The sequence below is a fragment of the Pelophylax lessonae genome, assembly GCF_965119305.1.
Source record: "Pelophylax lessonae genome assembly, chromosome: 3".
Lineage (NCBI taxonomy): Eukaryota > Metazoa > Chordata > Amphibia > Anura > Ranidae > Pelophylax > Pelophylax lessonae.
In genome coordinates this window covers 291,630,148-291,652,366 of record NC_138770.1, presented here as the reverse complement: position 1 = coordinate 291,652,366, position 22,219 = coordinate 291,630,148, and the positions used below count along the sequence as shown (strand labels likewise).

The window sequence follows — 22,219 nt, the reverse complement described above, 5'->3', positions numbered from 1 at the left end:
TTTATATAAAATCCCATTATTGTGAATGGCAATTATACAAACAGTGATAATTTGTGCAAATATTGGAATCTCCCAGGAAACTTCTAAAATGGGTAGTTGACTGGCCAGTATGCTAACTTACTGGCTTGATTACTTTCTGAGTCACCTTGGTGACAGCAGTGAAGCAAGAGGATCAGCACGACAGTTAAGAAGAGCTCATAACTGGCAGCCTAATTGAAGGTTTCTTTTATCAGCATTGGAAGCATGATGCGTAAAGGGTTTGTAGACTACTACAGGGCAGCTAAAGCAGGCCACAGACAGATTGAAATTCTAATCTGACCCAAACTTCAATCCATGTGTGTCTGTCCCTGTTGGACTTCTGTTGAGCAGATAAGCAGAAAACCCTTTTGTCGCTCAGGGTGGGAGGGAGGGGAATTAAGAAACGGATTGTTCTGTCCACCTCATTTCTGTGAAAAAATGCTAGCTGAATGAACAAAAATAAAAGAATAATCTACAGCCAGTTTAAAGCGGTTGTAAAGTCAGATGTATAAATAACTGGCATCCCCTCTGATGTAGCAAGATATAAAGTATTGTGTGTCAGTTTTTTTTTTTTTTTAATTAGAATCCTAAATACCTTCCTGCACAGTTCAGCTGTGTGGTTAAGTGACGCACCTCTGCTCTCCTTCCCTGATTCCCTAAGGATTGCAGCGGGAGGCGCTGAGATTCCCCTCTGACGTATGAGAGCCAGCAGAGGGAGGTCATGTGACTGCACAGGAGCGCTGTGCAATAAGGTATTTAGGATTATCACTTTTAAAAAATGGACACACAGTACTTTATATCTTGCTGCAACAAAGGGAATGCCAGTTATTTATAAATCTGACTTTGCAGCCGCAGGTGAATAGCAGCATGAGGGGAGGGGCTCCTTGTCAAAATCTTAAACTGTATGTAACCATAACGTCTCTTTTTTGCTTCCCTGGTCTGTTAAATATACTAATAAAAAAGTAAAGGTTGATTTACTAAAACCGAAGAGTGCAAAATCTGGTGCAGCTCTGCAAAGAGACCAATCAGCTTATATTTTTTTTTTTTTTTTTGTCAAAGCTTAATTGAACAAGCTGAAGTTATAAGCTGATTGACTACCATACACAGCTGCACCAGATTTGGCACTCTCCAGTTTTAGTAAATCAATGTGTTATACTGTATATCTTTTGCAAAAAATTCCTATTGATCACCAGAAATCCAGGGGCCAGTTCTGTGTCCTCTGCACTCTTATCTAAAACAATGTTATCAGGAAGTTTGTCAGAACTACAGAACACCTACCCCATGTTATGGAAATGGGGAGAGGAGATGGTAATCTTTAGTGCTAACACATTTCCTGTTCTAGGGTGACAATGCTGCTCCTCCATAAATACATGGATGGATCACTGAATCACAGAATTACGGAATCAACCTGCACTGCCACCCTCCCACTGCCAGAGGGTGAGTTGCTGCTCTAGGGCAGGAAGTGTGTTACTGACTGAATCACAGAATTACGGAATCAACCTGCACTGCCACCCTCCCACCGCCAGAGGGTGCCCGCTCCTTCTCCTAGCACCACTACTCCCGTCCCTCTCTGTGATGACCTTACCTATGGAGAGGAAAGGGAAGCAGAAAGAAGAAGAGGGACAGGCTGCGCACACCACCCCCTCCCCCCCACAGGTAAAATGCAGCACCCCCCCCCCTTCCCTGGAGGTAAGGGACTGTGCACAACTCCCCAAAGCCCACCCCTCCCCTCCAGAAGCAATAGGCTGCACACAGAGCAGATCTTTTGTAGCCATTGCCCAATTTATTTAACCTAAAGTTTTTGTATCCAGAGTTCAGCATTATGTTCTGCCATGAAAAGCTGTTTATAAATGACAAATTGGCAACTGTAACATGGAGGATGTTAGCACTGGGTGCTGCTTGAAGGTAAACTGGTAATTGATTCTTTGACCCACTTTAGCAGTTTAATAAGTGGACTGCTAGTGAAGTAAAACCAGCCCTTCCTCCCCACACACAGCTTGGAGCAAACAGCCAAATTCCCTGTGATTTGTGACTGTTAGGCTCCATTCACACTTGTGTGCTTGTCATGCAACTTTGGACATCAAGTCGTTCCCCATGTCTTCTAATAATACCCATTCTTATATGCGTGACTTAACCACTTTAGCCCCAGAGGATTTTCCTGCTTAACGTCCAGGCCACTTTTTTCAACTCGGCACTGCGCGACATTTACTGACAATTGCGCGGTCATGCAATGCTGTACCCAAACAAAATTTATGTCCTTTTTTTCAGACAAACAGAGCTTTCTTTTGGTGGTATTTGATTACCTCTGCGCTTTTCATTTTTTGCGATATTAATAAAAAAAAGAGCGAAAATTGTGCGAAAAAATTGACATTTTCTACTTTGACAGTTAAGAAGTATCCAATATATTCAATTTTTGTCATATATTTAGGCCAAAATGTATTTAGCTACATGTCTTTGACAAAAAAATTCTCAATGAGCGTATTTTTAACCACTTTAAGACTGGAAGATTTTACCCCCTTCCTGACCAGGCCATATTTTGCGATTCGGCACTGCGTTACTTTAACGGACAATTGCGCTTTTTTCCCCACAAATAGAACTTTCTTTTGGTGGTATTTGATCACCTGTGCGATTTTAAATTTTTTAAAAAAAAGAGCGACAATTTTGAAAAAAAAAAACAATATTTTTCACATTCTGATATATGACATTCCCCCCCCAAAAAATTACAAATCAAAATGTTATAACATTTTAGGCCAATTTGTTTTCTGCTACATATTTTTGGTAAAAAAAATCGCAATAAGCGTATTTTGATTGGTTTGTGCAAAAGTTATCACGTTTACTAACTACGGGAAAGATTTGTCATTTTTATTGTTTATTTTTATTTTTTACTAGTAATGGCGGCGATCTGCAATTTTTTTTTTTGCGGGACTGCGACATTGCGGCGGACAGATCGGACCCCTAACTGACATTTTTGACACTTTTGGGGGGACCAGTGACATTACTACAGTAATCAGTGCTATAAATATGCACTGTTACTGTAATAATGAAACTAGCAGGGAAGGGGTTAACACTGTTGGTGATCAAGAGGTTAAATGTGTGCCTCATGCTTACTGACGTGTGTGGGGGGAGGGGGTTGTGTGACACAGACACAGATCGCAGGTTCAGCTATGCTAAATCCTGTGATCTGTCCCTGCCTGTCACAGAGGAGATCCGCCCGCTTTGTTTACAGAAGCGGGCGGATTTCCGCACTTTTTCCCCGACGATCGGGGAAGAGCGGCGGTGATCACTGCCTCTCCTCCCCTGGCCCGACTCCCGCTGTGTCTGAATACAGCGGAAGCGAGCCTCCGGCGGTGCGCGCGCGCTGCCGAGAGAGGGAGGAATCCAGCGACGTAGGTCTACGTTGCTGGACCCAGCCGAGCCGCTCTGCTGCAGTAACAGCAACGTGAGCGGTCGGTTAGTGGTTAAAGTTGCAGCAACTTCAAAGTAGTTTATGCACTACTTTTTTCCGACTTTCATGCAACTTCTGGATATAGACTTCAATGTTAACCCTCAGAAGTTGCATGAAAGTGGTACCTGAATGTTATACAATGCAACTTAAGTGCAATAGATGTGCATTATCACTGGTCAAAGCCAAAGTCCTATCTAGGTTGCACCCATCCAAAGTTGCATCAAAGTTACTCCAAAGTCAGCGCACCTTGGAAGTCGTACAAGTGTGAATGGAGCCTTAGGTGTGAATTGATCCTCCCATCACTAGCAGGGATTACAGATGAGGTGGATATCAATATATAATCAAGTACTTTTGCAAACTGTATAAAAATCACTCATTGGTAAATTATAGAGCATTTATGCCATCATGCACCTCCTGTTGAATTTTGTCTTAGCACACTGCATGGTGACGTCACTGAGCTCTGTTGGATGACAGCTATATTGTTCTGGTGTAAGTAAATAATACTTTCATCTGCAGATAAACACATTTAAATGGCCTGCTACTTAATAGATTGCTAGAAACTGGTTGGACAGGTGGACACTACACCCTCAGTAGTGAATGACCTATTTTCTCCATGTACATATACAATACATGTACATATACAAATCAGTGAAGGCACATATATAGGTAACATCTGCTGGAAACTATTACCAACTGTCCAAAAATAGCAAGTTATGTTTTCATAACACATCTCAACTTAAACTTTGAAAACACGTCCTCGTACTGAAGAGATATACCTTATTTCATGCCTATTTCCTGAAATTACAAGCATGTGAAGCATAGTATTCACCTTTTGCATGATTAGACAAGCACCTAGTTACATTGTAGACTTCTAGACTGGTAGTTCATTGTGGCCATGCTTTTGGCTTGCTTCGAGCCATCTCTAGTCTGCAAAAATCTAAAAAGCTTATAGCCCACTGTACAGCAAGAAAATTCCCAGCCTACATGACAATAGGTGGAAAATAAAAATACACTTATAATGGACCACTTGACTATAGCAACTATGTGCGCTTTTTATTTAGTAGTATTATTTTTTAGTTCACTCCCATTCATATTTTTTAGATTTCAGTGGTCTCTCTGCAGAGGTCTAAAAATTCAGACCCGTGGGAAAGATTCCTCCTTTACAACACACTGGCAGGGAACAGTCTTTTCTACTCAAGATTTGGCTGCTATCCAAAAAACATGATATTATAAACCTTTTGTTTTAATGTATTCCAAATGTTTTTAGCTCATTTAAGCTAAACATTCAATTTGGCTTTAAAACCTCCTCAGGTCTAAAACCAAAACCTGGCTACATAGTTTATCCTACCACTACGCCATAGTGAATGAAACAACAAAATGTTAGACCAGATATAGCTGCCACTTTACATAGTGACATATAAACAACAAATCTACCAACAAATAGAAAGTGAAGGTAAATAGTGGCGCTAAATAAATGCTAGATACTACAATAAATAACTCTCAGTAGTAATGAAGTGCATATAATCTTATAAAGTCCAAAGTGAACATATCCATGGCTGAATATGTGCATATATCAGTCTGTGAAAATCAAATGTTATCACTTGAGTAGTCTCCACACCATGTGAAAAAGGTGTCACCACTTCCCCATAGGATATATACTCACCAGCAATATGTGTCTCACACTCTCATGCTCGGCAATAAGGATTTGTACTCCTCAGGGTTGTGTATAATGCAACAACGTTCTTCAATCTTAGAGGTAAGTATATAACCCTCCCCCATGTATATGAAACAAAAAAGGAAACTAAGGTACTTCACATCTGGAGGGAGGTAGATTGTCTATCCTCATAACACCTGGAATGATTGAGGGACTTTTGTAGTCAAACCTTCCCATAAAGCAATCCGTTTCAGGTAAGTGCACTACCCTGGAGACCTACTGGTGCAGTCACTGTCCCCTATGGCTGTAAACCGCTCTGCCTCCGGCCTGCCATCCTCCCATTATCACACCGACCCGCTCCTACTCCACATTCTCTCCAAACGTCTCCTTGGAAACTACCATTTGGCTTTAAGCTGGCCACACACACTGCAATCTGATTGTGCAATCTCTATCATGCATGCACAGAATTTTATTTGATGGTTTAACCCAGTTGTTTAGTCAATGAGGTGATGAAAACCGCAATAGAAAAATCTGTCTGCGCTGTGGACCAGATTCATAATAAGCTCTGTTCATAAATGAAAAGAGTAGATAAAACCAGCGCTACATCCTGGGCGTCAAGATGACGATTGCAGCGGCCTGGAAACAGTGTGCGGTTTCTATGAGGAAGATCAGAAACAAAATTTTGTGGATCATGACACAGGAGAAGTTGGTAGGCACCCTGACAGATACAGTAGCTAAGTTTGAAAAAATTTAGGAGCCATAGGCCGACTATGTGGGTATGTCTTTCACTCCAGGACTGATTTAATGCTCTCTAGTTCAGGAGCGTCTCCTCGAGGCGCAGCTGCTATCTCCCCCTTCTCTCTCTTTCTCCCCTTTCCTACCTTCCTCTTCCTGCTCTACCCTTTTCTCCTTGTCTAAAAGTCTTTCCTTTTTGGGTCTATTCTCCCTGGGAGGGTTCATATCTGGATATATGGCAGCATTATCCTCCCTTCCCTCTGTCCTGCTTTAGGAGAAGGGGTTATGATATGGACGACTCTGTTGTACCATTTGCCTTTTTATGTTATAGGGGAAAATGGACAGCCTGAGTAAGGGGAATACCGGATCTGGGTTTCACAAAACTTGCCCTCCACTTACCAGTATAAGTCGGCTAGCGTGTTTCCCAGAGACCGGTGTTGATTTGTATTCCGCATTTAGCGCTGTTTCAGTTTGACATGTAACTTTAGATCCCTTCTCATATGTAACCCAACTTGCTTTTGTTACATTTGTTCTTTGATTATTCTTGTTCTCTTGTTATCTCAAAATAAAAAATTTTTGAAAGTAAAACCAGCGCTACAGAGAACCTACTCAAATCTGGGGGTATAAGCTGCCATCAACTTACCCCTGGGGGTTGGGGTACGATGTCAAAGTGTTGCATGTAAATTGTTGGTTTATGGCGCTACCTGTTAAGAGGGGGTGTGTAAGTGGTATGTAAAAAGTTTTAATAAACGGTCTTTCAGGTGTTACCCATGTAGTGTAGAAATATAAAGTGATGTTGTGCGTAAAATGAATATATCCACTTTGATACTCAAATATAAATTACCACTTGTAAATCAGATAAGTGCACCCTGCTTCAAAAAAGTGCTAGTGCTCTATGTGCTACAAGTTAGTGGCAAAAAATACAGTAATACAAATCATACAATGGTTGCCCATATAGTGGTGGTGTTTTCCATATAAAGTGCTATTTGTGCTAAATTAAATAATATATTTATTGTTCATATAGTTTAAGTGCAAACAGCAAACAGCACAAAATACATTTACTTAGGCAGAAATTGGTAAAATGATACTGGGACAAGAAAGCTCGAAGGGCACCCTGCACAGTTTATCTACCTACATACAGTATTTTCAGTTTCAATTGGATGCTGCAAAATCAATTGAAAAGGGATAAAAATAGTCAAAATTATCCAAATTCGCTAAGTTCAAAAGAAATACAAAAAAACAACCAGTTCATTGCACAATCAGATCATCAGCATTAGATTTACCAATAACATCTAGTGTGATATTGTCAAAACAATCCATTCAGTTTATACTAAGTGCCGGTTCACACATATGTGATGTGAGACAGTGCATGTGATTCGCTCCACACTTCTGCGCAAATCACATGCAATGTCTGTGCGATGAGAGTTCAGCCATACAGATTGCATGGCTGAATTTGCATCGCATTCGGACCAAAGCCACACAGGACCCTTTTTTTTTGGCCCGCACCAGAATCCGATCGCATGGATGTTCACAGCTATATGATCCAATTCCTGTCTGAACTGACAGCTCGCACTGCGATATTCGAACTAATCTGGGGGTGTCGTTATGTATTGACACTCTCAGCAGTTTGCATATGGCAGTGTGAACTGCATGCGATGCGGGAACCCGCAGTTGATTCACAGGGTTCCCGCATCGCACCAGTGTGAACCGCCCCTCAATTAGGTAGGCTAGTTAGTAAAGTAGATTATAAAGATGTGGCAACACTTGTGTCAACTCTAAAGTGAGAAGATTAATTGTAGCAACGCTTATAAATTACACCCAAGCCAATCTCGGTTTTCCCAAACATGGATGCTTCCAGAGGTGGTACATAGTGCAAAAGCATACATGTTCACCAAAATAGGCATGTATGGTTATGCATCAATTAAAAAAAAAAAACATTTGGAAGTTGGCTAATACATGCATGATTCTACATGTAACCCCATATTTACTTTTACTAATCAAGCTAGTAAGGGGAAGCGAAGGGGTCGAAGTATGTCGGATTATTATATTAATCAGATTGGTACTTTGGACTTTGAAATGCTACAGGCTCAGAACACTTGTTAATTCTTTTTTAACACTTGCAAAACAGGATACTCCACTCCATTTAGTAACACTGCAATTTTTCAGACTTAATATTACATTTTAATCTGTCTATAGAACTTTATATGTTGTAGCTATTCCCACTTTCACCTAATAGGTTTCAGTCATAAATCATTAGTTCATTTAAATGCATAGTTGGATTAAAATAGCATTGTGTTTGTAAGTAAAATAAACAAAGAAAATGTGCCATACCATTTCATTTTCCTGGCCTTCATTAAGAACTCCCTGTGTTGTCATTGCTGGGTGCTGTTCTCCAGGATAAGTCACATAGAGGGAACTTGTCTGCCTAATGAGCCTTGAGATATTCTAGCCAGTGTACACCCTCTCTAATCACCTCCTTCAGCAAACTCCACCTTTTGTAGCAGCTCTGGTTTTTCAGGGATCATTGTATAAGATATGCTTAAGGCTAAATTCTCATGGCATTCCTCTGTACAGCAACTGTAGTGAGAAATGTGAAATTTAAATATACTAACACAACATTTAAAGCCTTTGTTACCCCAACACTTCATATTTCTGATATGTACCTGCTGTACCATGTACTTGTATGAGAAAGTATCCTGTTCTCTTTATATTGCTTCCTTTATGTGAAATCTCTTGTGTTCCTGCTAGTCCCTTTCTTTCCTAATAAAAAAACAGACTAAGCAGGAAAGCACACCATGGTCAGTTCTCTAGCTATGCTGGGAACTCTCCTCCAATGATCAGACTTGTCCTGACACGCCCCCACTGTACAGCCATTCCCTGGCAAGCTCAGTATACTGCTGTTTCTCCTCCTCCAGCTCCTATGCAGCTGAAAACAGAGGGAATGTGATCATTTTTTTTTTAAAGGGAAAAAATGATTTATAACTTTTTTGTATAGATGTAAAAAAAAAAAAATGTTTTGCCTTTCATTTCTAGTTTAAACTGAATTGGTTGTTTTACAAGGTGAAAGTTTACAATCACTTTAATGCTAGTATTTTTTCCACAAGCCACTATCATACTGTATGGCTAAAAAGCAAAATCTGTTACTATTGATCCATGCCAGTAAGGGGGGCATGATAAATGACATTTTAGATACAACTTGGGTGGCTTTACTATCAGGGCTGGTGCTAGACTATTCTGCACCCTAGGCAAGACCAGCTACTTGCGCCACCCCCCAATAAATAAAAAAAAACTCCCCCCCCTATAATTGCATCACTCACAGTGTGTCAGAGGGGGGGAGCAGTGTGTCAGGATGGGGGAGCAGTGTGTCAGAGAGGGGGGAGCAGTGTGTCAGAGTGACCAGTGCCCCCATAAATGCAGAGTGACCAGTGCCCCCATCAATGCAGTGTGACCAATGACCAGTGCCCCCATCAATGCAGAGTGACCAGTGCCCCATCAATGCAGATTGACCAGTGCCCCATCAATGCAGAGTGACCAGGGCCCCCATCAATGCAGAGTGACCAGTGACCAGTGCCCCCATCAACATCAATGCAGAGGGACCAGTGCCCCATCTATCCAGAGTGACCAGTGACCAGTGTGCCCCCATCAATGCAGAGTGACCAAAGACCAGTGCCCCCATCAATGCAGAGTGACCAGTGTCCCCATCAATGCAGAGTGACCAGTGACCAGTGCCCCCAACAATGCAGAGTGACTAGTGACCAGTGCCCCCATCAATGCAGAGTGACCAGTGACCAGTGTCCCCATCAATGCAGATTGACATAAGTGATAAATTACATTTAAGATACAACTTGGGTGGCTTTACTATCAGGGCTGGTGCTAGATAGGGATGATTGAACTTTTGAAAAGTTTGGTTCGACCAGAACACCCGAATTTCCTGAAAGTTCGGTTCGGATTTCAGAACCCCATTGAAATCAATGGGACCCGAACTTCTGGAATCAAAAAACACCATTTTGAAGCCCTAAAACCCAATAAATGTCCATAAAAAGTGCCTAGGGTTCTGGGTCATGCCCCAGGCACTATTTATCACACAAAAAAAGTTCTTAAAAATTGTCATTTTTGATAAAGAGCCAATTATTGAAAAAATTATTGAAAAAAAAAAGAGATTTCTTTGGATTTAGTGTCTGGGGGGTCTAAAACGTGTACCTGTGAAGTTTCAGCTCTGTAGCATGTCCAGAACCAGAAAAAAAAGATTGTTTGTATTAAAATTAATATAGAACAGGGATATGGCTCCGCTATTTTCACACCTTGCCGGTTTTGTAGCAAGCGTTTTTTTTGGGCATTTTTTGGGGGTTATATGTATATATACACAGTGGTGTATTTAGATTTTGTGCTGCCCTAGGCCTGACTAAACTTGTGCACCCCTAATTTAAATATGACCCACCCCTTCATGTAAAGGCCACACCCTTCCTGTTTATGACCCACCCTATCATCTGTAAACCACAGACCACAACCACAGTCTATCAGTGCAGCCTCAACAGTTCCCATAAGTTCAGCCTCATCAGTGTCCATCAGTGCTGCCTTATCAGTGGCCATCAGAGCAGCATATTAGCGCCCATGAGTGCCTGGGGGCAAAGGAGAGTAGGCGGAGTATTTGGCTGCAGTACTACACTTATTAGCATTGGCGGCCGTTGTGCCAGTTGTATTAAGTGTGGTCGACGGCCTGCGGTCTGTCCAAATGTCCTCACCGGCCGGTATTATCATACTGGTAGGCAGCAGTGTGAATGCTTTTATGGGGGTACCAGACTGATTTGCCTCCTGGACCCTGCCCTCCGGCCCAATTCACCACATAAGACTGGCACTATACAAAAAGTGTAGCGCAAGCCGGCGGGGACGCTTTTCATGCCGGGAGGAGGCTGTTTTTTTTTTTCGTGCAGGGTGCAGCTTTTTGCTGCCCCCCCTGCAAAGTGCCGCCCTAGGCCTGGGCCTTGTTGGCCTAGGACAAGATACAGCACTGTATATACACATACACATATATAGGTGTGAAAGTAGCAGAACACTATACTTGCACTAATGAAATAATTAACACCCATATGGCTTCTCTGCTATCACACCTATATGTGTGTATGTGTATAGATACATATAAGTGTGTGTGTATATATACCCCTATACAGAAGTTCAGATGTTTTGCCTGCCTCCAAAGACCCACAAAAAATGCACAAAAAAAAAAACGCCTGCAATAACACACCTGGGCGTTTTTTTTTTGGCGCAGGCATTTTTTCGGGCATTTTTGTGGGTCTTTGGAGGCAGGCAAAACACACTATCCCTTTCCTCACACTAATAATTGCTAAATGACACTTTGAAGCAGAAGTAACAGAACTGCTTCCACTCTCTTCCACAGCCCTGTATTACAATGCTAGGAATTTGGCGGGGCTATCTTATATACTGGGGGGCGTATTCACTAATGATTGGCCTCTGGACCCCCTAGTCACTCCAATCACATTCCTAGCATTCTCCTGCCCCCTCAATTGGCTTTTACTGATGGTTCTGGTCCAATCACGGGCTTTTAAAGCCCATTTCCTGTCCCATTGCATTTTGGTCGGTTCTGGTTGCCGAATTCCAAACTTTTTCAGCAAAAAGTTTTGGAATTCGGCCGAATTTCGAACAGTCAATGTTCGGGTCGAACCGATGGTTGACCCGAACCGTTCGATCATCCCTAGTGCTAGACTATTCTGCGCCCTAGGCAAGACCAGCTACTTGCGCCCCCCCCAATAAATAAAAAAAACTTCAAAATTTCCCTATTTCCCTATATTCGCAGCACACTCCATGCATTTCCCATATTCCCCCATATAATTGCATCACTCACAGTGTGTCAGAGGGGGGGAGCAGTGTGTCAGGGTGGAGGAGCAGTGTGTCAGAGAGGGGGGTGACCAGTGCTCCATTAATGCAGAGTGACCAGTGCCCCCATCCAATGGAGAGTGACAAGTGCCCCCATTAATGCAGAGTGACCAGTGCCCCCATCAATGCAGAGTGACCAGTGACCAGTGCCCATATCAATGCAGAGTGACCAGTTCCCCCAACAATGCAGAGTGACCAGTGCCCCATCAATGCAGAGTGACCAGTGCCCCCATCAATGCAGAGTGACCAGTAACCAGTATGCCCCCATCAATGCAGAGTGACCAGTGACCAGTGTGCCCCCATCAATGCAGAGTGACAAATGCCCCATCAATGCAGAGTGACCAGTGCCCCATCAATGCAGAGTGACCAATGCCTCATCAATGCAGAGTGACCAGTGACCAGTGCCTCCATCAATGCAGAGTGACCAGTGACAGGTGCCCCATCAATGCAGAATGACCAATGTGCCCCCATCAATGCAGAGTGACTAGTGACCATTGTGCCCCCATCAATGCAGATTGACCAGTGCCCAGTGTGCCCCCATCAATGCAGTGACCAGTTGCCCCCATCAATGCAGAGTGACCAGTGTGCCCCATCAATGCAGAGTGACCAGTGCCCCATCAATGCAGAGTGACCAGTGACCAATGCCCCATCAATGCAGAGTGACCAGTGACCCATCAATGCAGAGTGACCAATGCCCCATCAATGCAGAGTGACTAGTGACCAGTGCCCCCATCAATACAGAGTGACCAGTGACCAGTGTGCCCCCATCAATGCAGAGTGATCAGTGACCAGTGTGCCCCCATCAATGCAGAGTGACCAGTGACCAGTGATTCAATCAATGCACAGTGATCAGTGCCCCAATCACTGCAGAGTGACCAGTGACCAGTGTGCCCCAATCAATGCAGAGTGATCAATGTCCAGTGTGCCCCCATCAATGCAGAGTGACCAGTGTGCCCCCATCAATGCATAGTGACCAGTGTGCCCCCATCAATGCAGAGTGACCAGTGTGCCCCCATCAATGCAGAGTGACCAGTGTGCCTCCATCAATGCAGAGTGACCAGTGCATAGGGATTAGAGTGCCGCATGATTAAACAGAGCAGGGTTCTTCTGCTTACCCAGCGCGGGTGCTGTCATACGAAGTCCCACTTCCTGGACCAGCTCCTATGGTAGACATCACCAGTGTGCTGTCTATCATAGGTTGGCGGTGGTCCAGGAGCAGGGACTTCACATTACAGCAGCCGCGCCCGGTAAGCAGAAGAGCCCTGCTCTGTTTATTCGTGCGGCTCTTGCCCTCGCCCCCTCCCCCCTTCCCTTCCGAAGGAAGCAAAAGGAACCTATGGCAGGGCCGGCCTTGGGCGCACCCCCCCCCCCCTGCCCCAGCTCACGGTGCACCCACCCAGGACTGGCCCTGCAAAGCAGAGACAAAACCGGGGACTGGTCACCCTACCCTAGGCAACAGTGTGCCCCTAGGCGGCAGTGCACCCTAGGCGGCTGCCTAGTTTGCCTAGCGGGAGCGCCGGCCCTGTTTACTATAGTAGTAGAGCATGTCTACTTTGCATTGTGAATTTTCATTCAGCTAGGCCACATTCAATTAAAAAAAAAAAAAAATCACTTTGCAAAGTGAACATGCTCTGCTTATTACATATATAAACCAGTAAGAATGTATGCAAATATACCTTTATATTTTTTTTCAACAAAGTAGATGAATAGGAAAATATAAATGCTGCTTTTATTAAACCATTAATATGTGCAATATATTAAAATGAGATGTGCCTCTTATCTAGACATGTGATTCTTCTAATATGCAGGTTATGTACCAGTTTTTTGTTGTTTTTTTTTTACAGATCTGGCTGCAAACCATGAAATACTTAAAAAAAAAAAAGTTTATGGTAGTTTTTCTACTTTAGAGTGTAAATAAATGACTAAATTTACCAATTCCAATGACCAGCATCAAGATATTTAGGTCCATGAAATTAAATTTAGGCCAATATGCATTCCGCTACATTTCTTTGGTGAAAATAAATACATAAATTAAAAAGTTTGTAATGTATGAAAGCTATAGAATCTACATAGTATGGTATATATGTTGGATATTTGTCACCCCTGATGTACGGATTGCTTACTGGAGGCCCTAAAATGACAAGACAGTATAAACACCCTCAAAAAAGCCCCTTTTGAGGAAACAAACATTCCAATGTATTTAGAAAGAAGCACGGTGAATTTTATAAGTTGTAATTTCTCACGCACAGCATAGGCATACTTACAATAACACCCCAAAACACATTCTTCTACTTATCACGAGTATGTGGATATCACATGAGGCTTCTTTTCTCCCTAGATGCAGAGAGTCCCAAAATCCAAAGCTTTCAGGGGCCATATATTACACATCTAGTTTCTTGACTACCTATTACATTTTTCACCAGGATGTACCCTACTGCTGCAGCATGCCTGTTGCAATTTAGTAGGATATTTAGCGCTTGGTGACAGAGATCCCTTCTTCTGAATCAGAGTGGCCATTCTTTCCTCAAATCTCCTTCCCACTGCTATCATCCATCCTGCTCAGAACTAGAAAGGTCTAGGTGCTAACTAGCGATCGGGACACTGGTTCCAGCTATCGGTTCTATTAGAAGGCACTGAACTGATGTGGCTGGTCTGCTTCTGGCTTACTCTAGCTCTATTGACACTGACATTTGTGTGGCTTATGATCAAGACAATGTTGCTGGCTTAATTGGCTCTGATGACACTGGCACTGGTGTGAATAGTGACCAGAACACTGTTGCTGGCTTACACAGGCTCTAGTGACACTTTACTGATGTGGCAGCAATCAAAACATTGTTATTGGCTTGCATTGGTGTTGGTGACACTGGCACTGGTGTGGCTAGCAATCATGACAATGTTGCTGGCTAGACTGATCTGGTGACACTGGCACTGGTGTGGGTGAAAACAGGGACATCAAGACTGGCATGGTTAGTGATAAGGAACACTGTTACTGGCTTAGGCTTGCCTGCCATCACTAAAGCCCCGTACACACGTACCGATGGTCGGCATACAAATGTTCCTCTTTTCTCCCCGGGATGTCGGTGTCTGCTGAAAAGTGCAAAGACAGCACAAGGACAGCACAAGAATTTTGTCCGCCGACTGCAGAAGTGATGTCATGTAATGGTTAACTTTCCCTGTGTTTTCTATTTTCTGAGCATGCCCAGTCTTGCAAATCTGCGGTCTGTCGGCCGAATTGTGTACTGACAGGCGAACAATCGTCCGTTCTGGTGTCGGCATACAAAAATTTTCATGTTTGCAAGAAAGACTTTTGTCCGCGGATTGTGCGCAGACATCTGTCGGAGGCACCATACTAACACGCGTACAATCGGCAGATCCTTCGTCCACCGACGTTTGTATGCCGACGATCGGTACGTGTGTACGGGCCTTAAGACTGATGTGCAAGTGATCAGGAACACCGTTGCTGGCTTACACTGGTCTGATGACACTAGAACTGGTGCAGGGGTGATCAAGAATACTGTTGCTGGCTTACACTGGTCTGCCAACACTGGGACTGGTGTGGTTAGTGACCAGAACACTGTTGCAGGCTTCACTCGTCTAGTGACACTGTAATGGGAGAGACTGTGGTCAGGAACACCATTGCTGACTTACATTGATGGCAATGTTGAGACTGGTGTGAGGGTGATCAGAAACACTTTTAATGGCTTACGCTGTTCTGAAAATACTGACTGGTGTGGCAGTAAACAGGAACATTGTTACTGACTGTACTAGTCTGGTAACTCTGTACTGGTATGGCAGTGATCAAGGCCAATGAGGTTTATTTACTAAAAGGTAAATCCACTGTGCACTAGAAGTGCACTGCAGGTGCACTTGGAAGAGCAGTCACTGTAGATCTGAGGGTAAGGAAAATAAAAATATGGCATTTTTGCTTGCACATGATTTCCCCTCAGAACTACATCTACTTGCAGTGCACTTATAGTGCACAGTGGATTTGCCCTTAGTAGATCAACTCCAATGTGTCTTGCTGCAGTGGCGGAACTAACAGGGGCGCAGCAGTTGCACCTGCGACTGGGCCCTAGAGTCCTGCCCCTGAATGGAGGCCCGCCTGCCCCCGTTCTCCCACCGTGAGGGGCCACCCGTTCTGATGGTGCTGCTGTTTAGGGGTCCATTCCTCTGTGCAGGGGGTGGGGGGGGGGGGGGGCATGCAGCTGGCCGCTGAGGGGAGGCTGAGCTAAGCAGCACAATATCGCTAGAGCCCGGACCGCCCCGCCTATCCTCTCCAAAGAGCACCATCCCCCTCACCACCTCTGTTGCCACTAATCCCACCCCACCTCCCTGCCATTGATGCCACCCTCCTCACCTCCACCGCTGCCACTAATCCCACCCCCCCTCACCACCACTGCTTCCACTAATCCCACCCCCCCCTCACTGCCACTGCTGCCACCCCCCTCACCACCACCGCTGCCACTAATCGCACCACCCCCCTCATCATCACTGCTGCCACCCCACTCAACTCCACCACTGCCACTAATCCCACCCCCTTCATCACCTCTGCTGTCACTGATCACCCCCCTCACCAGCACCACCTCTGCTACTAATGGATTCCAGGAAGTGAATGGATACATGAATTATCTGTCCTTACTGAAGATAACCATGGCCAGAGGTGCTAGGAGTTTTTTCAAAGAACTTTCTCAGCAGAATAAAGCGTGAATACATTTGTGTATGGTTGCATTTTCTTTGAATACTAAAAATTAGTTAAATAGCATTTTTGTGTTTGTTTTATTTTGTGGGGCTCAGATGCAGTGCAGCCCTGCTTTAAGTAAACCTTACATTTCAAATTCTGACAGGTTTCAAAGAGATAGTAATGGGGACACTGGCATGGAAAAAAATATTCTATGTTCTAGCAGGGCCGTCTTTAATATTCATTGGACCCTGGGCAAACATTTTCTTGGGCCCCCCAACCGCTCTTAGACATATAACAAATAGCAGGAAGACTCAAAATCAGTTTACTGCAGCAGATCAAGCAGCAATTGCAATTGGTTGCCAGAGGTACAGTATATTATTATCACTTACTGACTGGTTTGCTAAATGATACTGCACATCATTACTGCTCACTGATAGATGTACTACAGGAGATGGTCAGAGACTACAGACATACTACAGGGGATACCCAGAGACTGCTAATCTAGTACAGGGGGTGGCCAGAGACTGCGGATCTAGTACAGGGGATACCCAGAGCCTGCAGATCTAGTACAGGGGATAACCAGAGACTGCGGATCTAGTACAGGGGATAACCAGAGACTGCGGATCTAGTACAGGGGATAACCAGAGACTGCGGATCTAGTACAGGGGATAACCAGAGACTGCGGATCTAGTACAAGGGATAACCAGAGACTGCGGATCTAGTACAGGGGATAATCAGAGACTGCAGATCTAGTACAGGAGATAACCAGAGACTGCGGATCTAGTACAGGAGATAACCAGAGACTGCAGATCTAGTACTGGAGATAACCAGAGACTGCAGGTCTAGTACAGGAGATAACCAGAGACTGCAGATCTAGTACTGGAGATAACCAGAGACTGCAGGTCTAGTACAGGAGATAACCAGAGACTGCAGATCTAGTACTGGAGATAAACAGAGACTGCGGATCTAGTACAGGGGATAACCAGAGACTGCGGATCTAGTACAGGGGATAACCAGAGACTGCGGATTTAGTACAGGGGATAACCAGAGACTGCGGATCTAGTACAGGGGATAACCAGAGACTGCGGATCTAGTACTGGGGATAACCAGAGACTGCGGATCTAGTACAGGAGATAACCAGAGACAGCAGATCTAGTACTGGAGATAACCAGAGACTGCAGGTCTAGTACAGGAGATAACCAGAGACTGCAGATCTAGTACAGGAGATAACCAGAGACTGCGGATCTAGTACTGGAGATAACCAGAGACTGCGGATCTAGTACTGGGGATAACCAGAGACTGCGGATCTAGTACAGGAGATAACCAGAGACTGCGGATCTAGTACAGGAGATAACCAGAGACTGCGGATCTAGTACTGGAGATAACCAGAGACTGCGGATCTAGTACTGGGGATAACCAGAGACTGCGGATCTAGTACAGGAGATAACCAGAGACTGCGGATCTAGTACAGGGGATAACCAGAGACTGTGGATCTAGTACAGGGGGTGATCAACTAAAAGAAACCATTTTAAAATGTTACCTATCAGCTATACTGTAACAAAATTTTAACCGCGCTAGTAAAAAGGAAAGCTGCAGCTTATAGTGAGATAACACCAAAAATAGTAGCAGATAAAAAAGCTGCGCTGAGCGTGAAAAAATGCAAATAAATAAATCAATAAAATTGTGAAAACTGTAAACTATTTGTACAGTGAATAAAACTAGCTAAATAACTGATATCAAGTTTGAATGTGAAACAGCAAAATAAAAGTCCCAAATAATTAGTGACAAAACTGGTGAAATGTGATGATATTGAATGAATAACGGTGCCCAAGTTTATTTTTAGTGATTTATCTTCTCACAGAATGGGAGTACATTTTCTTTTATATAACAAAGTGGTTTAAGGCATATTGCACTATGGAGCTGCTTTTATGTTTTATATGGTAATACATCGGACTGGTGCCTGGAGTGTTTCTGGAGTGTGTTGGCAGTTTTTGGCGCTGCGCCTTCTATCCGGAGTCTCCTTGCTGTTCGGATCCCTTGTGGGAATCGTCCTGCTGATCCATATGTGATATTTGGTGAATGTCTGTTTGGCACTTTACTAAGGGTCCTTTCGCACGGAGCGGACCGTTTTTTGATCCGCTCCGTCACTTTTTTTTTTTACGGACACGGATGACACTTGTGTCATCCGGTCCGTATGTCCGCATATCATCCCATCCGTTTGCGGATGATATACGGACATAATGTATGTCTATGGGATTGCGGATGTCAGCGGATGACACCACTGACATCCGATTTTGCGTCCTTTCCATTTTTTTAAAAGGAAGAAAAATAGGGTTCTGTTCCGTTCCAAAAAACAGAACTGATTGGAAAGGACCGCAATCCCATTGACATGCATTATGTCTGTTTTTCATCCGCAAAAAATGGGATAAAAAACGGACATACGGAAAGGACCCTTACCGGCATCTGGTAAGCATAACTGCATGCTTAGGTGACTGATGCACTGGGGTGGAAGAAGAGACTTGGGCACTGTTATTCATTCAATATCATCACATTTAACCAGTTTTGTCACTAATTATTTGGGACTTTCATTTTGCTGTTTCATTCATACTTGATATCAGTTATTTAGCTAGTTTTATTCACTGTACAAATAGTTTACAGTTTTCACAATTTTATTGATTTATTTATTTGCATTCAGCTATACTGTTGGTCAGGGTTAGGAAAACACTCCACAAGCAGTCCATGGGGAAAAGGACCTACCTAGCCAGCCAGAGTTCCAGGTGCGGGGCCCTCAGAGTTCCAGGTGAGGGGCCCTCAGCGATCCGGGAGTGGGGCCCTCAGCGGTCCAGGTGCGGGGCCCTCAGGAATCCGGGAGCGGGGCCCTCAGCGGTCCAGGTGCTGGGCCCTCAGGGATCCGGGAGCGGGGCCCTCAGCGGTCCAGGTGCGGGGCCCTCAGGGATCTGGGAGCGGAGCGGTCAGAGGTCTGGAGGCAGGGCTTTCAAAGGTCTGGGGGCAGAACTCGGCAGAGGTCTGGAGCCGGTGCTCCCAGTGTTCTTCTCTCTCAGCTCCAAGCAATGCATACAGGCTACATGGGGCAGACAGGGTCAGAGCAGCAGTGGAGCTCCTGGCCCCGCCCCCACCCTGACGGCTGGGGAATACGCCGATGTAGTGCACTGTGACTGACTCTGTAGTGTTATCATGGGACTCCCAATTTGCGGGCAGCGTGGGCTCAAGTGGCAAATGCTTTTGGGCCCCCCAACAATGACAGGGCCCAGGGCAGCTGCCCTTTTTGCCCTGCGGTAAAGACGGCCCTGTGTTCTAGTAGTGTGGAGTGGGGTTAAAACATTTGAGTTTTATTACTATATTTGCCTGCATCGAAAAGATCCTCCCCTCAATTCCTGCCCTGTGACATCCTTGAGAGAAAAAAAAAAAACAGGAATTTAGAAGCAGTCTTTTCAGCAGGGACACAAACAGTACTTTAAACATAGCATAAGTTCTAACCCTTTTCAGCTGTGCCCAAAGCTGAAAAAAAGGAGAGGTTTAGACTGGAGTTCAGTTTTAAAGCCTAATTCCAACCAAAAAATGTGGGTGTTTTTGTGTGTGAAATACTTTTGTGTCAGGTTTTTGTTTCTTGCTGTCACCCACTTTGTGTCCCTGTGATACCTAAACAAGGAATGGGGGGTACAAGAGTGGAGCATAAGCTTATCACTGGCACAAGCATGAAGTAATCACTCGAGCAAGGTATGGACAGCAATAAAATGAATTTCAGGAGCTCTCACGCTTGCTTACTGTACTGTTTTTTGCTTTTGGTTGTGACAGGAAGTGTGGGTAAATCTCCACAATAAGCACACATACATCAATAAAAACTTGTTATTATCAAAATTAAAAAAATGTATATGCCCCCCCCCCCTTCCTGGCCTGTCAGGCTGCATGGGGCCTGGTATAGATTTTGGGGGGACCCTACGCCGTTTTCATTTTAAATTCCCCTTAACCACTTAAATACCGGGCACTCCCCCCCCCCCCCTTTCTGCCCAGACTAATTGTCAGCTTTCAGTGCTCATTGGCATTCATGGGAAATCTTGGTCAGCTTGACATGGCACTGCTCCGGGTCTTTAACATTGGCGTCTATGGGCAATCTTGGTCAGGTTGACATGGCACTGCTCCCTGTCTACCATTGGTGTCTATGTGAAATCTTGGTCAGTTTGACATGGTACTGCTCCCAAACCATAAGTGACAGGGACACCAAACTTGGGGAGCACCAAGAGAGGACCCAGGACTACAACATATCCATACATTTTAAAATTTGAGCATGCCTGCACACTACACTGACTGCACTAAACTGACTCAACACACTATCCACTAACTACCTGCCTAATCTCCATTGTCACACACTATACACGGCTGCCGTGTAAGCAGCAGCCTTATATAGTGTGGGGCGTGGACTAAGCTTCTGAGCCATGATTGGCCAAAGGCTCCCTGCCTTTGGCCAATCATGGCTCTAACAGTACATTGTGCTATGATTAGCCAAAGCATACAGGTCAGGTGCATGCTTTGGCCAATCATCAGCAATTAATGCACTGCAAGAGCGCAGTGCGTTATGGGGCGCTCATCGGCAGGCGAACTTCCCGCTGAGTGTTCCATTTGTTTGTGTGTTCAGCGAACACATGAACAGCTGATGTTCGAGTCAAACTTACATTCAACTCGAACACAAAGCCCATCCCTACTGACTGGAAAGGGAGCTCCTCTATGCTCCAGGCAATGGTAGAGAGTATTAGGATTCCCAGGAGCAGTACATCAAGTCAGACCTGCTGTATGATAGTAAATGGCAATTTCAGCCTGGACCCCTGCCAGCCAACACCCACAACGTGTTTCACTCTGCCCACCAAACCTTACTCATGGAATTGTTTATTGGGTAGTCAGACAGGATACAAGAAGTAGTTAGCAAACAGGGGATCAGAGAACTTGAGAAAGTTGCTTAGGAAATGTGGGCTGGACTGAGCACATGTATGTGTGGAAGCCAACTGGGAGTTCGGCCAGGAAGTGAAAGAAAACATAAACCCAGAGAATAGGAGGTGATGCCCATAGGTGAGTGCAGAAGTCAATAACAGATGTGAAAGGAATCAGAGGACTAAGAGAACACTGCAGTAAGAAGTTAAAGCAGAGTTCCGCCCCCACCCCCTCCAAAAATTAAAAGTCAGCAGCTACACATACTGTAGCTGTTGACTTTTAATATTAGGACACTTACCTGTCCTGAAGTCCCACAAGTGCAGAAGCCAATAACAGATGTGAAAGGAATCAGAGGACTAAGAGAACTTCAGTAAGAAGTTAAAGCAGAGTTCCGCCCCCACCCCGTCCAAAAATTAAAAGTCAGCAGCTACAAATACTGTAGCTGCTGACTTTTAATATTAGGACACTTTCCTGTCCTGAAGTCCCACACGTGCAGAAGCCAATAACAGATGTGAAAGGAATCAGAGGACTAAGAGAACACTGCAGTAAGAAGTTAAAGCAGAGTTCTGCCCCCACCCCCTCCAAAAATTAAAAGTCAGCAGCTACACATACTGTAGCTGCTGACTTTTAATATTAGGACACTTACCTGTCCTGAAGTCCCACAATGTTTCTACTGGCTGTCGGGTGCTCCCGCCGCCATTGCAGGTCAGGGAACCCGGCAGTGAAGCCTTTGCGGCTTCAGGGATGGGTCCCTGCTGCGCATTTTGGAGGGAAGGAGGAGGGGTTCTCACTTCGCCGCAACGCCATTTCCGGAAGTGGCGAAGGGTACCTGTCAAAAACAGGTATCTGT

At 44.5% G+C, this 22,219-nt stretch overlaps 1 protein-coding gene across 1 annotated transcript in view; it reads right to left on the bottom strand.

The window, feature by feature from the left end:
- LOC309551109 (putative cation-transporting ATPase 13A5) overlaps positions 1-8,291 on the bottom strand; it is a 252,741-nt gene extending 244,450 nt beyond the window's left edge. Inside the window, exon 1 of the mRNA XM_082251555.1 lies at positions 8,184-8,291. Coding sequence (XP_082107681.1) covers positions 8,184-8,228 — 45 coding nt within the window. The 5' untranslated portion in view covers positions 8,229-8,291. The remainder of the gene's footprint in view (positions 1-8,183) is intronic.
- Positions 8,292-22,219: the final 13,928 nt, after the last annotated feature.